The following is an 18,080-nucleotide window of genomic DNA, read 5'->3' as shown; positions in this document are numbered from 1 at the left end:
ATTGATTACAACACTAAACTTGTTTGTGGTTTATTTGGAAGCAAATTGTGATTCATCATCAATACTTCTACTTCCTCACCGCATCACACATTGACAAACATATAAAAATGTCAGATATGACGTCACCAAAACTGACAAACCTTTTACATGTGAAACTGTGAAACATTACATATCATAATATTTCCAAAACTGTGAGGAAGAGATGTTTTGCTTACTGCAAAGGAAAGCTTGAAATTATGGATAAAATTCCATAAAATCAGATTATGGAAAAAAGTATTATGGAACTACTTTAGTATTCCTGTGTGAATAAGGCTGAATGTATTATCCAATCACCAGATGACATGTGTGTAGTTTGGATGTCAGTATTTGGTTTCTATAAAGATGTTTTCTGAAAAGAAAGCAGCACTTCACATTTTGCAAAGGAACTGAGCTGTTTTGTAAAATGAGTTAACTGTTTTGAGAGCGTAAACCTTAGTTCGGAGAAATGTGTCAAATCAGTTGAGAATAAACTGTACCAACACTGACAAACCTCTTCCATGTGAAGCTGTGAAATATTAAATATTATAGTATTTCCAAAATTGTGAGAAACAGACACTTTGCTTACTGTAAGGTAACATTTCATCAACAAATTATGGATAAAATTCCATAAAATCAGATTAAGGAAAAAAGGATAAACATCTTTTATCTTTAGTATTCCTGTGTGGAATAATATGAATAGATTATCTTGTCAATAGATGACATGTGTAGTTTTGAAGTCAGTATTTGGTTTCTCTAAAGACGCGATCTGAAAAGAAATCAGCTCTTCATGTTGAGAAACAGTTGGGCTGTTTTGGGAAATGAGAATCTGTTTCGATGGCTGTGTTGACTGTTTTGAGAGCATGAACCTCAGTTTGGAGAATCAAGTCAGCTGAGAAAAACTGTAGTTTATTTACGCAAGTCTAGATAGATAGACAGATAGGTAGATAGATAGATAGATAAATAGATAGATATTTTGATTACTATAATGAAAGTAATATAGCAAACGGCCTTTCTTGAAGTGGTGAGGTATGTTGCAGTGCTAGTAACCTGGGCAATGCCATTGGAAGTAATGAGCCAATACATATACAATCAATCAAATACATGTTGAGGTGATTTAGTGATCTGCATGTCTAGTAATGAGCATTGGAGCATTGTACTTACATGATGTGAGTGTATTCTGAGAAGGTGAATTTAGAGTTGTGCACTTTGTATCGAAGCACAGCACTTTGAGTCTTAATGTAAGATTTTGGCCGCTCAGTTTGGCTCTTTACATTAAGATTTTGCACTTAGAAACTTTGACAAACTCTAGAAACTGCAAATATTCGGCTAAAGCAAAAAACTGTAAAACATTGTTGAGGCCTTAAAATGCCCTATGAGCCATGTTGTTGTGTGGAGACTGGACTGTGGGACCCTACTTGCACTCTTTCTGTTCTCTTTATATCATCATATGAATTCCATGTTTTGTGCAAACAGAGAAACATAAACAACCTGTAACCCGGCTTCAGCAAAACTGTCCCTCTTGAGATGAAGATCTATGGGTCTCTGACATGGTCAGGGGGTTAGATCAGTCACAAAAGCCTCAGAAATCACAGCCATTCGCGTTTCACCGCAAATTCTTTCTAGAACACATGACTCAGCCTCACTCTGGCCGAGATTTATTTCCCAGCTAGTTGCTGGAGGTGAGTTGAGGTGAGGTGAGGTGAAGTGAAGTCCCCACAGACCTCCAATCAAGCCCTGCACTCAGTAAACAGCCCATTTGTTCAGTACAACCATTTGGAGCGCTCAGAGTGAATAAAGATGTCCAGCGTACCAGCGATAGTCATTTTCTTTTTATCTTTTGTAGTATCTCTGATGATATCCAATAAATCAAAAATGGCAACACAGTCCATTCATCATCTGCCGAGTGCGGTCCCACAACAGGCAGCTTTCTCAGAAAGTAGCTTTGTGTTTGGCTTTCCATCGTAAATACGTACAGAAGAAATTACGATAAGTGTTCCCACTGCAGGGTTATTGGACCTACTGAGAATCATGATGCATGCTGTCCACGAGACACTTGTGAAAGGGAGAGCTTGAACGAGGGAGGAGGGGGGTTTCTTCTTTCAAACCTGTAGGTCTTCATCTGTAAGCTACAACTGTGGGAATAACAAATATGTCTTACTGTATATCCATAAAAGCTCCCGCCACAGTGCAGTAAGTAGGTTGCACAACAGGCGACATGTGATCTGTTGTTATAAACGTCTTATTCTGTCTGGATTTTCTCATGACTTGCATATTTCATACCATGACTCTGGGAGGCATTACTCAGGATATGGACAGAAATCCTAAGGGAATGCTCTAAAAATAGGGCACACAATATCTTATTAAAGGATCCATGAGAGCACCTGAAGTGTGTGACCTCATGTTCATAATATGGAATCAAATTTTAAGGATGGATTTCCCAAAGTAAGACTGACTTACAGTGGTTAATGGCTCTTAGAGGTAGGTTGTAGCCAGGTTGTGAGCCAAACCCTCTTAAAAAAAACAAACTTGTGTCCATGAGCCCAAGGGGTAAAACCACTTTTGTGTAAAAACCCAACTAACCGAAGCCTAAGCAATTATGTGAGAGATTCAGTCCAATCTGACCCAAACCGGTAATATCCTGTCGAGTTCTGTTAGGTTCAAAGAATGAGCGCCTCAGTTTGCCTCAAATCTACAGCAGCATTTTGGTATAAAAGTTAAATATGACACCGGCAAACTGATCTGCACAGTGGACCAGCTTTGACTTGTATCTATCTACCTTACACAGAGGATAACTCTGAGAGAACATGCTGTGAAAAATGACAAAGGATTATTTGTTCTCCCTAACCCCAACATTTGCCAACTCTGAAGTGACTAATCTAGCAATATAAGAATATGCACAGTACAGGCTAGTGAGTCAGCTTCTCATCCATGTGTCTCACATCATCTATGAGCAATGTTTTTGTACTTTCTTATTTTCCAAAAAGTGAATGCTTTATTTATTAGATTGGTTTGTAAAACCAGGTCATCATAACCAAGATGACCTAGACACTGAGAGGATAACAGCTACATTATGTCCTGGTATAGATGAGTTAATTAGTTTTTGAAGTGGGGCTGTGTATTTAGTTTATTACTATAACAGAATGTTAATGAACACTCTCTACCATGCTCTCTACTTGTTAAGTTGTGCTGTCTGTCTCTGTCCAAAAAATAATTTTGTTCAGGCACAAATTGGCCACCGCCTCCAGTGATACAGGACCCCTCAGAGCAACATGGCAGCCAGCAGTGGGAAGTCAGTTTTGTTCGTATGTTTGGGTAAGAAACGTCTATTTAAACCCAATAAAACTCATGGAAATGTAAACAACATACAGTTTGACTGTATCATACAGCCAGTAATCACAAATAAATAGAAATACTGAAATGTCGTTAGATTTAGCAACGACAAAATGTTAGCTGCTCAGGCTGTCAAATGAATGACAAGGCGATGCTAACGTTAAGTGCCTAAAGTTAGCGCATAGCCTCTATAGACTTCTCAAACTAGCTAATTTAATTTGCTGGTAATTTTGTGACTTGGCTCATTTCAGCCAGGTATATGCGGAGTTCATCATATCTTTGTGTTGTAACATATACAAACCATAGATACAACTGTCCGTTGGCTAGCATTAACGAGGGGTTTTGATAACTGAACCTGACCTTTGCCCCGATACGTCAAACTCCGTTGTGGAATCTGGTTATGTTATTTATTTTACAGAAAATGTGAACTTCCCACTACTGCTCCTCGTGGTGTTTTGGTGGAAGAAGTTTTAAAAGGTTAACTTTCAATTAAATAACTCGTCCTAAATGAATTATTTATATGCCGGATTTACCAGTGGGCAACATTAAATTGCCAGATTTCAAAATGGGATTTGGCACGACGAACGGATCTTGGCTGCAGAAGACACAGACTTTGCTCACGCACAGGCTTAAGATGACTTGATGCTGTCAGGTCTAAATGGAAGTACAGGATCCACGGGTTGATGGTGCCATATCCTGCCAAACAGAGGATTGAGTCCTGGCTTTGTCATTAGTATTAATTTGATGTGTAGTTTAGAAGTTTTACCACAGTGCACTTTCTGCCAAGCAGTATTGCATCATGAGGGATGTGGATGTGGCTCAAGTAAACACTGGTCTGTGAGTGATCACAGAAACCCTAGTTTTATGGAAGTTGGGGAAAAAACAACTTTTCCCACGTATCTTGTACCAGTGGCCAATTCCTGACACAGTCTTTGATGCAGTCTACAGTGTTTTACAAAAGTGTTTGACAAGTTTTCTGCTGAAAGGCAAGCCACGTGAAATCATTCATTTTTGCCAAGCTAAAAATAAGATTTCATATCAAAGAGTATATGTGTCAGATTTGGCGAGCGGTACATTAGAACTTCTGCTAGCCCTTGGACTGATATACATACTGTATAATCATGTAGTACATCTATAACTTTTATTTTTTATTACAGGTTACTCTGTAACTGTGAATAAACTAATTGATAAGTGCAAATGTGATTAAAACACAGATTAAGTTTTAACCTATTGTGTTGTCACTTGGTTTTGAACAGGGAATATTTGTCGATCCCCCATCGCTGAAGCAGTCTTCAGGAAGATGGCGACAGACTCTGGTGTTGTTGATAAGGTAAGATCATGATGATGCTGTTGACTAACTCCAGGTTATACTGTAAGTAAGTGCATTATTACAACTTATAAAAGCATTTTTCTCATACAAGTCAGAGATTTAACAGATGTTCCTGAAGGCCATAGATCATTTTGCCTGCCGACATTCATTTATATTCTGTGTGCCCCTTATTGAACACATGCTCAGCAGTTTTGGCAGTTTATTTTCTATTACATCTTTTTCAACAGTGTTGCTGAATCAAGGTAATTTTTGAGCCATCACAGATTTAGAAACTAAACAGAATTAACTGTATTAACTGTATCAACCAGCATGAAGTTTAAGACACACTCAGTGACGTGACTTTACATTTTTTACATTACATAAATGTTTTCTAAATAGAACATTAAGGCCTGCAGTACATATTAATGTTTTAGCACACTGTGTATGTTCACTGGACAGTCAAAGCCAGGTTAGCATCATCCCAATAGCATTAACATTATGCATTGTAGTGTGCTGTATACTGGACAGTCTTCACAATGGTAATTTGGTGGAAGAGCTTAATTTCCAGAAGTTGGTGTAATATTATAGCCTTATTATTAAGGCTTCACAATTAATTGTGTATAATTGTATACCATGATTTTTTCTACAGTTAATAATCATAGAATGTTGGCCTAATGGCAATATTGACGTTTCATTAAACATTAAAACATTCAATCTGAAATTATTTCATTTCATTTGGAACATCTGCTGTAGTTGAACATGGTGAAGACATTGATATAAGATGCCAAAAGTGCAGTAAAATAACTTTGTTTGTCAAATTATCAAGGCTAAAAAAACATTAAAGACCTGGCTGCATCCTCTGAAGATCATGAATGAGTGCAGGATGTGTTTTTTTTCATTCAACATGTTGCCTAAATTCTGCCTGTGGAGTCACACTGCTGATTCTGTCCTCAACAGCACACCAGCGTCCTGCTTATGCCGTGCCGTCTGTGTGTCTGTACGTGCGTTTGTGTGAACCAATTTTGCTGTGTGTGTCTGTACGTGCGTGTGTGTGAACCAATTTTGCTGTGTGTGGCTGTACGTGCGTGTGTGTGAACCAATTTGCTGTGTTGTTGTTCCCGGTGCTCTGCTCTGCCTAGTGGAGGATAGACAGTGCTGCCACCTCCACCTATGAGATAGGAAACCCTCCAGACCACCGCGGCCAAGCCTGCATGAAGAGGCACGACGTGCCCATGAGGCACGTGGCCCAGCAGGTACGCCCGCACACCTCTACCTCCTGTCTTAGCCGTAGCTAGCCCCCCGTTTTGTGTTCTCTGTTGTTGCAGTGGGTCATAGACAGTGGTGCCACGTCCGACTGGAATACAGGCAGCTCACCGGACGCCCGTGGTCTGGCCTGCCTAAGGAAGCATGGCATTGAGACCAGCCACAGGGCCCGACAGGTACAGCCAGATGTCCCGTGGGTCCCCTCACCTCGGCTTTGTGTGTGTGTGTGTGTGTGTGTGTGTGAAGTTGTCAAGGATACTTACCTAGCCACCCAGATCTCTAGGGAACCAAATTTAACCAGATTTATTTACATCAGTGCAGTCATTCCAACACAAAGTAAATACATAGTAATTATTCCTGTAATTTGAATTAGTCATCACAGTTTGTTGTCATTCACCAGTTGACACTAGAGCTGAACAATTAGAGGTTGCAATTAATTGCTTAAGAGAACGGTGTTCAAAGTTTCAGAGCTAATTGGAGCGCAATTCGATTTTTTGTCAATATCTTTCAGCCCTAGTTGACACTTTTTGTGTGTATGTTTGTCTGTCTGGCCAAGCCTATGTGTTTACATACAGTATATAGCTAAGTACAGTGATGGTATGAATGGTGAGTATGAAATATTTCTGAATGACAAAGCCAATCTAGCAGTCACCTTATCACCTTGCAGCATGTGCTTTTACATCCTGAAACTGGCCTTAAATCAAACCAAGATGTTTGTGCGCATGGGAACTCCAGGCCTCATGCTGCGCTGAGAAACCCCTACTTCCCTACCCCCCTTAAAAAAAAAGGCTTTTTTTTGTATTTTTCTTGACAGCGCTCATGGCTTGGGATCTGCTGTCTTATTCGTTCGTCTCTCTGCAAACGCACTCAGTCGGACCTTAATCTAATCTCCTCAAAGCAGGGATGGAGAGGCTCAACCCTTGGCCTAAAGCTAGCCAAATCCACAATCCACACAATGAACTTTGACAAGCTTTCTCTCTTTCCTCTTTTCCTTTATCACTTTATCTTTTTACTCTTGTATCACTTACTTTTTCTCCCACCCTCTGTATTTTTCCTCCCTTTCTGCTCTTTCTCTCTCCCCCCCCCCAACCTCTTTCCTCAGTGAACTTCGCTGAACTTCTACTGCTGCCAAGCAGTAAAAGTGTCCAAGCAGGCTAGCCAAGTGGTAGATCATTTGGTATCCCCACATAAACAAATGTGTTTGTTTTGTAAAGGAGGCGGCTCTAAAGTGCCCCATAACAGATTATGTGGAGTGTTTTATGGCTTATCAGAAATCGCCAACCCAACGTTAGATTTAACAGAGGTGAATTTTGACTTTCATACTCATCAGTACTCTATCCTTGAGTCAACCTTTGAAGAATGAGCTTTGCCTTTAGCCAAATTCCATCATTCTGCTGTCATCACATCTAACTTCACCTATCATCACCGAGGTCTTGATTCAGCACAGAGCAGCTTCATATGCTCTGAGCTCTATACCTTGCTCAATGCAGTGTGGACTCCATTACCATATAAAGTGAAAATCCACTCCACTAAAATATAAATCAGATGTTAATCCTATGATTTCTAGTTCATTCAGCATCTGTGAATGTGAGCAACTCTCCCAACACTAGAAACCAGAGGAAGGAGAGTCTGAACTGTGACACCATCAAAACACAAAACCTGTGAATAAAAAGTAAACTTTGTTTATTCATAAATTGTTTGTTTGAGCTTTTACATCCAGATGACTTGTAGTAGCAATGTGACTGTGAAACAGAGACCTTCCCACAAAGTCAGTTTCCCATTCACTGTCAATGGAACAGCACCTAGATCAGTCTGTTGATGACATCGCTGAACTTCATGCTCCTTGGTATAGGTTTGGGAGCGCTTTGTTCATATGCACAAATATTGACTGAATTGTCCGTGATCATATGAATTCAGAATCAGTTTTATTGGCCAAGCAAGTTTGTACATACAGTTGACATATATTTGAGTTTTTGCACAATTTGTTGGGCTGCAAAATGATTTTAAAATGGAACTATTTGACATGTTTTGTCTCATTGGGGTCCAGGTCTTCAAGTTTCAAAGAAAAAATAAAATGAATATATAAAAATGAATAGATTTAAAAAATGCACATGGATGGACTTTCACTGGAGTTTGACCTGCAGTTTGTCCAATATCTGAGAAGATAAACTCCAGTGACAGTGCACCTGTATGTATTTTCAGATCTAGTTAGGGGAGCATGATCATTTATTTGTCGTTGAAACATGACGACCTAGGGCCGCAATGCCATCCATACGTGAACCTCACATTCCACACTATACTGTTTTCTGAAATTGAATCCATCCCACACCCTGAAATCCACTGAGATTCCATTGAGACCTTTTATCAGCTTTTGCTGGCGAAAAAGGCAGAATTAACTACAATTTTGAATGGCAAATAATGTTCAAAACCTATAGCTACAACATGGATATGAGATATAACATCACAACAATATAAAAAAGTAGTATAGAATTTTTTTTTTAGAACAAGTAGTATATAAAAACATAAATGTAAGAAATTGGTCTTTTATCTGTGTTAGGACTGACCTTATTCCCCCCCTTCACACAACTTCACAATATCTCTCCTTCATGGGTACTTCAGGAACTTTCTCTCTTTTTTTTTTTTTTTTTGGTCTGAACTTGAACTATGCACTCCCTACCCATTCTTCATTTACAGTAACAGCCTCCCAGCTCACTGTCAGTCAGGCATTTCAGAAATCAAACCTAGGCCTATGTCTGCCTTGTGAGGGGGCTCGCATAAAGCTTGAGATTACCACTGTTTTCTGTGTGTGAGTGTGTGTGTGTGTGTGTGTGTCTGTGGGAGTGTGAGAGAGCAAGGTGGACAGGCGTTGAGAGATCAACAACTGTGGCGTGGTAACCGTGGTATCGCCGCCACAGATTACCACCCTGTGTGAGAGAGCGTGTGAGAGCGCGAGTGTATATTCATGCATGGGGGTGCACATTTGTGTTTCTGTGCTTATGTTGTAACGGAAAATACAGGGATGAAATGCAAGTGACTGCAACCAGAAACTCTGCTAATACAAACATGGATTCTGTAAGGTTTTAATAACAATCAGAACAAACAGATCTCATCCTATGATCCATCTACTTATCCGCTGTTACATGAATTAGCCTAGCTGTCTCTGTGATCGGATGTGTCCATATGTAGACATCTGGAGCAGGCATCTTATCCATGGTTGCCTGTCTCTTCTTCTCATTTTCCACTTCTTCTCTCATTTGTCTCCCGGTGCCCTTGCCTCCTCCTCAGCATTCCTCCTTGACCCTCGAAAAGCCTTAAAAACTAGTTAAGGGGCTGCCTGTTTTTCATTGCTGCTTGTTTCATCAAATCATCACTGAGCATGTCAAACTTGTTGCACAAGCCCCTCTGCGTACTTACAGATGTGCTGCTTTGATCCCGATGCACTCTTCTCTCTCTCTGTCTCTCCCCATCTGTCTCATTTTCACCCCAACCTGCCTCCCTGTCGGGCACCAATCCTGTTTTTTTTTTCTCACAGCAGATATATGGAACCATCTCTGAAGGACCAGAGAGAAGCTCTGCTCTTGCCAAAATTAACATTTGTTTTGTTCTGCGTTTCCCTCCCACTTCCAGGTGACCAAGAACGATTTCATGAGCTTCGAGTACATTCTCTGCATGGATGAGAGCAATCTGAGGTACAGATATTTTGGCCCAGGGCAGTAGTGTTTATGGATCATAGTTGAGAAACATTGTCACTCAAACACCGGTTGTCTGTGCCACTGCAGCGTATGGAGTATCACTTAAAAGTGCTTGGCCCAAGGGAAATAAGTTAATAAAACAAATGTGATTCCGCTGTTATTTACTCGTCCTCAAAGAGCTTACACATAATAATTACCGTTCCATCTTGCATATTAACGGTTGCCTTGGATCAAAAAACATTTGCCTTAGAGGAGGTCAAGCAAGGTGGGCCCGCTAACTGACTTCAGAGGCATGTGTGCTACTCCTTCACATACACATGCACACATGAAAGTCACGGCAAAACATTGAGCTATACCTAACGCGTAGGTTAATGTCTCCCTTTAATGAGCAATATCCTTTCTTAAGCTCTTTCCAGAGGGCAGGGGGAGGGATATTTTTTGCTACTTTGAACGTTTAGGGATCATTTTGAGATCACATGCCTATGGCGGATCTGATCTGTAAGCAGCTTACTGAGTTCTTTGGATGCCTCGTCTTTGCTCTTTGGGGCGGGTTTTTTCCTTTCTCTCCCTCCCTTTTTTTTTTTTTTTTTCTTCCACAAGTGTTAAGCTGGCCAGACTGAGAAAAAGAGCCCCGGTCCTAGACAAAGGGGGACCCTGTCCGTGACTAATTCCCTCCCCAGAATCCATCTCATTGTCTACAATTAGTAAGATTTGATTATTTGGTTGACCCCCTGTTTGAGTTAGAGTTTTGCTGGATCAGGCCAGGGTTGAGCTTTGCTTAAATAGGTCAAGGTGTTATGTACATCCACCGTAGTGTTAATCACCTCTTCGGTCTTGAACCTAGACCAGCTCCAAATGGATGACACCGGTCTACGATGGTGCTTGGGGGAGAGTTTCCTGTTGTTAGATTCCATCCAGTCTTGGAACCTGCCACAGTTCCCAGTATGGTACCAGTACCTTGGTGGTGGTGTGTGCACCAGTATCCTGTGTGTGGGTGGGGGGGCATGAGCGTGAGTCTGTGTTGCCAGCTTGTGATCCAGTCTTAGCAATATCTTGTAACGTTAACCGGAAACAGTCAATATATTGTGCTTGTAAGACTAAGTACTTTAAAATAAGCCCTAATCACTCCATATTGTGGACTAAAGACTTGCTATAAAGCCTTGAGCAGTCATTTCACACTGCCTTTCCCTGGTCATGGCAGCATTGCATATGGGATAAGTTTGTGTTTTCAACACTTTATGTTTGGGTTATTGCAATAGTATGAGTGGGTCAGGGTTGCTGTCCCTATCCAAAGGGTGGATAACATGTTGAAAAATACTATATAACATGGTCTTTATTCTTTATGACAAATCAGAGGAATTTTTTTGGTCCAAAACACACGCTTGATATGAATTTGGACTCATTACATCCTTTAATTGTCTTACTTGTTACTAGGGTTATCGCGACACTAGAATTTCTACCTTCGATACAATACCCAGGAAAATATCGATATGCGATACCATTTTCGATATCACGGGGGAAAAAAAAGAATTTTCAGTCTTTTTTAAAAAAATATTGTTTTCATGTTAAAATATAATTTTAACATGAAAACAATATTTTAAAGTTGTCTGAGATCAAACAACACATTATTGATTGACAGGTGTCGATCGCCGTCATGATTTGCTCTTTTTTATTGAGGAGAGTGAGCTTATACTGCACAAGCATGTGAAACATCATATTGCCTCTGCAGCATAGACTGTAAGCAACTAAGCAAAAAACACAGACAGAGAGACCCAAACTAGTCCCTTAATATCCGACAACGCAGGGCGAAATCCCGGTGCAAACGAGACAGATGGACGGACAGACAGACAGACGCACGCTTCTCCATAACGTAGGCCCGATAAAACTTTGCACTTACACAGCAGATTACCCTGCTCTAGTCATCAGCCTATCAGAACACTTTTAGCTTGATGATAGGGAAAAATCAGCAGGGCTAGAGTTAGTGGATTATTATTGACAGAATGATTTTAATCGGACATTTCAGCGTCCGGTCGAGCCTTCTGACCGGGCCCGGACAATGCATCTGAAAACCGGACAGTCCGGTCGAAAACCGGGCATCTGGCAAACCTACTTGATAACGTTAGCTAGCTCTGTAGCTAACATTTGGTTTGCTAGCTAAACTAAAACGGATGATGTGCAGGGAACATTAACGTTTATGATAAATGTTTAATGCTTCAGTGATGTTGAAACGGGAGCTTTCGCTAACCTCTCGAAATTCTTTATATAGACTGGCGTGTCGGTCCTTAAGGTGCTTCGCCAAGTTTGACGTGTTACCCCCCTTCGTTGACACCACTCTGTAGCATTGTTTGCTGACTGAGGCAACAACCCAGCTGACTGCTACTAGTGAGAGGAGGGGCTGTGGGCAGCGGGGCAGGGTGTGTGTGTGTGTGTGTGTGTGGCTAGTGGAGGCGGAGAAATAATATGTTTAATTTTTCATTAAGAGAAAGCACTGCTGGTATCCATGCTGTTGCAAATGAGTATTGTATCCGTTTCAAATTTTTAGTATCGATACTTTTGACAACCCTACTTGTTACCTGTTCTGTTGAAGTGACCTGTTTTCTCTTTCTCTCTCACAGTGACTTGAAAAGGAAGGCAAACTCTGTGAAAGAGTACCGAGCAAAGATTGAGCTCCTTGGTGCATATGATCCTCAGAAACAGCTGATCATCAAAGACCCATATTATGTAAGTGCTCAAGTAAATTCTTATATTGAATATTACTGGAGCGGCAGGACGGTCCAGTGGTAACAGAGACTGGGCGGGGGTGGACACTCCAAATTCACCCGGTTTTCCACACAAAACATTAAGTTTAATGTCATCACTGTGAATTAATTAGCCAAAAGGACTATTTGACAAACAATTTAACTCTGAGAGTGTAAAACAGTCAACACTCGTCAACTCCAATCTGAAAAATCAACACTTATTAACACTGGAAAATTTACTGTGTGAATAAAGTAAAACATTATTCAATAGCCTAAGCATCTACACTAATGAAAACTGTAACAATCAGTTACAATTTTAATGAATAAAATGACAGTGAATTGTTCATGAATTATGAATGGAAACAGTCCAACAGAAATAACTAGGTCCAACTTTTCCTTAAACATTTGTGCACCTGTTACTTAAAATATATTATATGAGGCTATGATTTGAGTAAAATTGAGCCCATGAGAAAGACCAACACTGTCAAGAAAAAGCAAAGGAAACGTTAAGTGCTTCATGGAGCCTCTTGGGAGTTTATGTTAAAGACTTTGGGTTTGGACCGGTGTCAGACTTCAGGTGCATGAGGTGGGTCTGGACAGTGTTCGCTGTCCGCAGGCAGACGGGAACATGCCCAGGCATGGTTCATGTAATAAACTGATTCCACAGCAAATTGGAGCAGACCACAGCAGTTGACGTTTCACCTCAGAAGCTGTGCTCCTCACACCGGTGAAATCACAGCAGTCGCTCCTCGCTCACTCTGCTCATGCTATGCTTCGCGCATACAATTAAGCGAACAGGAATTATGAGTTAAGGTCCCTCAAGGTTGGGCTGTCCAGCCTTTCCGGCCCTGTCCACACGACGATGCAGTACTGCTCCAAAACTGTTATTTAGTTACTTGGACATTAATATACCATTTCTACGGTTTTCAAAATCACCATAAAAGTCTGTCTTGTGGTCCTGATTTGGTTTGCCATCTCATGCTCCATGGCTCATTCAGCTCCTCTGGACCTGAAGTGCTTCCTCTGCAGTTGGAAGTTCTGCCAAACGCTTTGGATATGGGTCCCTGGCTGCTTTTTGTAAGAATGAATTGGATTTCTGCATGGCGGTTATGATTGAGAAAAGCACGTGTGGGAAAAGTGGAATGAGAGGTTTGGCGTAGGGAAAGGTTGTTAAGGTCAATTGTTAATATATATTAAAAAAGACATCTTAACATTAGAAATGTAATGGAGCACTCAAACTGTTTGGCTCCCAGAGCTTTCATACAAATAGTACTACATTTTTATAACTCCTGCAATAAATAGTAATGCAGCATGAAATGCAGCACAAAAAACAATTTCTTGTGTGGTCTTGACGGAGGACATGGATGTTGTGGTTAGAGCCCCATTCGTCTAATGATATGTGAGCATTACTGTGGTACTGTATTAGATTTTCTTGAAACAGGATCCTTTGATTAAAATAATGACAAAATTATTAGTGATGAGGCTAGAAGGAAGAGGTTGTGGTTGACCGCAGAAGTTTATGCGAATATAGTCAATCATATCAGTTTGTCTCTCCTTCTGGCTTCGGCACTTCTTAGTGTGTGGGTCTGCATGTGTGTGTCTGTATGTGCTTCTGTTAGCCAAAAGCACTGCAGGCCCGTAGTTTTTCACAGTCCATGTGGTTTTGGAGCCATGTAAATGCTCTGGAGACTTAACAGTATTGGGTTGTGGTCCCTCGCCAGCAACCACAAGGCATGACAGCAAAGCCAAGCAGAGGACGAGAGCCAGACAGCGACTGTCTGTGTGTCAAGATAAATGGAGACACAAGTTCCCTAGTCTCTCCGGTTTGACGATGATGACAAGCTCACAGAGCATGGTGGGAAAACTGATACAAGGTGGAGGTTGGAGCATACATTGGTTTTCGATTTTAACACCAGTTCCAGGTGTGGTTTTACAGACACTGCCAGCCATTTCAATATTGGATGACTGGCTAAGTGGTGCTGTCATGTCAGCTGATTTTGTGCTCAATTGATCCTGAAGTCTATCTGTTTGAATTTCAATGATGCGTTTAAATGGCGTAGGCCTGGTCGGGCTTGTTCATTGTATAGCTGCACTGGGAACATTGCACATTGGCGGCCCCAAATGGCAGTGAGAGGCAGCTGTTTGAGTTATTTGACTATCTTTTAGACTTAAGACATCATGCAACGTGCTGCCAGTGAACTGCACACGGCACGCTCATGTTTACCGCCCCGGACGGTCTGTGATCGCTTTATACCAAAGGCACGAGAGAGACAACAGATCTAACGCTGGAGAGTCCAGCTTTCTGGTTTTTGCTGGCTTGCTGCCGTTAAGGAGTTTCGATTCATCCCTTCCTGTGAAAGGAGATAATTTCCCACCAGTGACCGTACCCGACATCGGAATTTAGGTCGAATCTACGTCTCAGTTTGAGGGATGGGACACTTCTCTCTAGTGCAGCAACACTTCCTGATTTAGGCTGATAAGACGGGTGTATTTTTACAATTAAAGATCCCAGATACATTTTTTACAGATTAGAATTTTGTAAAAAACATGAAATTGATTTCATTGCAAGCTTTGGATGGACACTTTGGATGGCTACATTTAATTCGATTTGACCGACGTTCCTATTTACACACAGCTACTATTTATGTTAATAATCTTTGACCATTGCCTGAGATTTCATGGTGAGCCAGTGGATCAGGACAGCTTTAAATGCATTCTCCTTTCATTGCAAACACAACAAAACATGAAGTCATAAACAGGGTTGCCACAGAAGCGCTAGAGGTGCCTCAGCAAAAGCCCCACAACTTTTGACATGTCGAGACCAGAATTTAAAAAGCACTGTTGCTACTTTTGGCAGCAGATTGTTCCCTCAGGAAATGTATTATGTTACCCATGTGGGATCTGCAAAGTCGAGTGTGGGCTCAATTATACGCGAAGTGTGTAGTTGGAGCCAATTGGCTTCGGTCTGAGATCTGTTTCCTTACGAACAGACCAAGAAATTGGTACTCAGAAGGTGAGTAGAAAAGAATTTATCGGTTGAGTAAGAAACTGACATTTTATTATGACTTTTGTGTTTTCAAACCACAGCAACGGACCCCTGATGATACGCCTCCAGTCGTATTGGATGTCAATAGTTTTCTAACAGATTGGGAAATATGGGAGGGGGGGATACCAAGGCATTCTGGTTCAGATAAGGAGAAATATAGCGCTACACCACAATATTGCTTTTAAAAAAATGTGTTGTTGGTTTAATTTTAGGGGTACATTTTCATTGTTTTGGCCACTACTAAAAACATTGCCAAACAAATAAAAATAATGGTTAATAATAAGAAGAAAGAATATTTGAAGCATTTGCCTGAAATTCACTTCATTTTCTCTGTTGTTTTTGTCTGATTTGTTCCCAAGGGAAGCGACGAAGACTTTGAAAAGGTGTACGAACAGTGCGTGAGATGCTGCAAAGCGTTTTTGGAGAGCAACTCCTAACAACATCTGACCTCACTTGATCTGTCCTGACTCTGTTGGATGAACATCAGTAATCGCATCACTTCAGTTGCAATACGCTTTGGCCGTGTCACACAAACAACTCATCAATATAGCCCACTGTGGATATCACAGACTGACCACCAGAACAACTTGTTCAGTGTCGTCATTGTTAGAAAAAAAAACCCCGCCGTGTAGAATTAGAACAGTGCTGCTTGGAGGAGTTTGTTGACTGTTAATTCAGGTGATTGTTAAAAATAAATTCATTGATGAAGACCATTACGGAGATTTTTTTTTTCACACAAAACATGCATCTTTACAAGGTAGATGTAATTCAGACATAAGCCTAAGCACCTTTGTCAATATAATAAGGCTTCAGTATGAAGATGATATTGCATGACCGGAGATCTTGGGGGTTCATGGTGCAGGGTCAAAGGCCGACACTAGGGGTCAAAGTTAACGACAGCCTTAATGCTAATCTTGATGGGTATTTTGTTGGGTGTTCGGTGGGTTGAGTCACTTTCTTGCCACTACTTTTAGTGTTGGAATGCATCTCCTTATACCTGACCTATCTATACATGGTATTCTAAAATAGAAACAAAAATATCATTAGATTACCAGCTTTTTCACATCTCAATAAAATGAGTTTTATTACCTGGACTATTGATTTCTTTGAATAAAGCAATGGCAATGACCAAAACAATGAGATCTGTTCTCACTGATGACCACTGAAACCTCTCCTCCCTATAGCAATGAAAGTTACTCTGCTCTGTCTCAACTACCACTAACTTCTGAGATGTAGGACACAGCACAGCCCATACAAATAAAAACGGATTTAAATGTGATTCATGTGCACATGACTGTGGTTTCGTCATAGTGAAAATAGAGAAAGGGCTGTAAAACATGAAGGAGGGGCAGAGCGAGCCTAAATGTTAGAGAAGCAGGCTTGTGACCAGCATGTTGTCATAACTCCAGACAGGCTGGGAACTACCTTTCAGTTCCCTAGGCATTTAACGCCCAACTGCTCCAGTAAAGCTGCTCGGTGGTCAGCAGTAGAAGACTTTGATTCTGGGCGGCTTCTGTGTGTGTGTGTGTGTGTGTGTACATATGAGTGTGTAGTAGGGCTTTCACTGAAAAAGATCCTGCATGCTGAGCAAACTGTTCCTGGATAAAGGTTAAAAAAAAAGGGAGATATTGATTTATTTGCTGGCCTAGATCAGTCAAAAGATAGTTCTTAGATTGGACGGTGTGCTCCAGTCTATGCTTATTAGAGGGAATACCGCTCAAGTACAGCATTTCAATATATTATTCCCCCTGCCTTAGGACATTTGAGCCTGTATTTGGGAACATTCGCTACTGGTTCCCATGACCAGAAACGGGGAAGAAATGTGACCTGCCCTTCATCCTATTCTGTTTCGTCATATCGGTGTGAAGCTCCATAGAAAACAAATGGAAAAGATGCAAAAGGTGACATTATGCCTACCCAGGATGGGTTTCAGGGGACAAGGGTACATGTTTTGGTTCAGAACTGTTAGCTCTACTTGTGTATATGGATCATGTGGAAGTAAAAGTTACAATAAATATTCTGTAAGTCAACAAATTAGTGTGATATCACAGATTAGAATCATGGTTGTTCGTTTTTTTAGATTGTGATGATAGTTCTTAACAAATGTTAGACTCTCCTAGGCCATACTAAGCATATGTGAATTAAATTGGCTGGTATTCCCATTTAAGGCTGTGTGCAATGACAAATGGAAAAGACTAATAGTTAATAATAGTTGCAAGAGAAAGCGGAGGGACATTTAGGAGAAAATATGCAGTTGAATTTCTAAGTGGGAAGGTTACTATCACACAACATAAGCATTACTAACAGATAATTGCCATGCTGAAAGACTTATGCAAACACACCCTGGTACAAGGGAATGATGTCTACAAAGCACAACTTAATTTTGAAGTGCTCCAAGCAGCATGAGTGTTTGCTTACATTATCATTTAACCAAAACAAATGAATATTTATAGACAAATATTTGTTCCCTCAAATATTCATTCTCTAGCAGTTATGTATCCTCTGTGGGGAATAATACATAGCATTAGCAAGACTTCTTCAACAAGAACCTCTGGCCCAATTTGAGCATAATTAAGGCTGTGATACTTTGACTCCCAGTCTGGGAAATGTTGGAGTGGATTTGCAAATTACCGCTGTTGCTAAAAAAAACCATTTCCCATTCTGCGACGTGGCCTTTTTAAACG

The 18,080-nt window shown here is 40.7% G+C and overlaps 3 protein-coding genes across 4 annotated transcripts in view; 2 read left to right on the top strand and 1 right to left on the bottom strand.

Annotated features, from left to right (window-relative positions):
- The window catches only part of LOC139926156 (testis development-related protein), a 404,183-nt gene that overhangs the window by 45,080 nt on the left and 341,023 nt on the right, over nt 1–18,080 (top strand). The window lies entirely within an intron of this gene.
- The window catches only part of ccdc167 (coiled-coil domain containing 167), a 209,928-nt gene that overhangs the window by 14,854 nt on the left and 176,994 nt on the right, over nt 1–18,080 (bottom strand). The window lies entirely within an intron of this gene.
- acp1 (acid phosphatase 1) lies at nt 3,275–16,112 on the top strand. 2 transcript variants are annotated; one of them, XM_071917747.2, is made up of 6 exons: nt 3,275–3,330; nt 4,605–4,678; nt 5,983–6,096; nt 9,548–9,609; nt 12,228–12,333; nt 15,756–16,112. In XM_071917747.2, exons 1-6 carry the CDS (start codon nt 3,288–3,290, stop codon nt 15,831–15,833), a joined length of 477 nt encoding a protein of 158 aa, XP_071773848.1. In that variant the 5' UTR covers nt 3,275–3,287; the 3' UTR covers nt 15,834–16,112. The 2 variants fall into 2 exon arrangements, with proteins under 2 accessions (XP_071773848.1, XP_071773850.1); XM_071917749.2 differs by lacking the exon at nt 5,983–6,096 and adding an exon at nt 5,797–5,910 and having other exon boundaries at nt 3,277–3,330.

Source organism: Centroberyx gerrardi, chromosome 18, assembly GCF_048128805.1.
Source record: "Centroberyx gerrardi isolate f3 chromosome 18, fCenGer3.hap1.cur.20231027, whole genome shotgun sequence".
In the NCBI taxonomy this organism is placed as follows: domain Eukaryota; kingdom Metazoa; phylum Chordata; class Actinopteri; order Beryciformes; family Berycidae; genus Centroberyx; species Centroberyx gerrardi.
This window is presented reverse-complemented; position numbering and strand designations above follow the sequence as displayed.

What these genes read in the sequence shown, in the direction of transcription:
- acp1 (XM_071917747.2), top strand. Translation starts at nt 3,288, where the DNA reads ATGGCAGCCAGCAGTGGGAAGTCAGTTTTGTTCGTATGTTTGG. An exon ending in AGTTTTGTTCGTATGTTTGG is followed by an intron (nt 3,331 to 4,604) that starts GTAAGAAACGTC and finishes GGTTTTGAACAG; the next exon opens with GGAATATTTGTCGATCCCCC. An exon ending in CCAGCCACAGGGCCCGACAG is followed by an intron (nt 6,097 to 9,547) that starts GTACAGCCAGAT and finishes TCCCACTTCCAG; the next exon opens with GTGACCAAGAACGATTTCAT.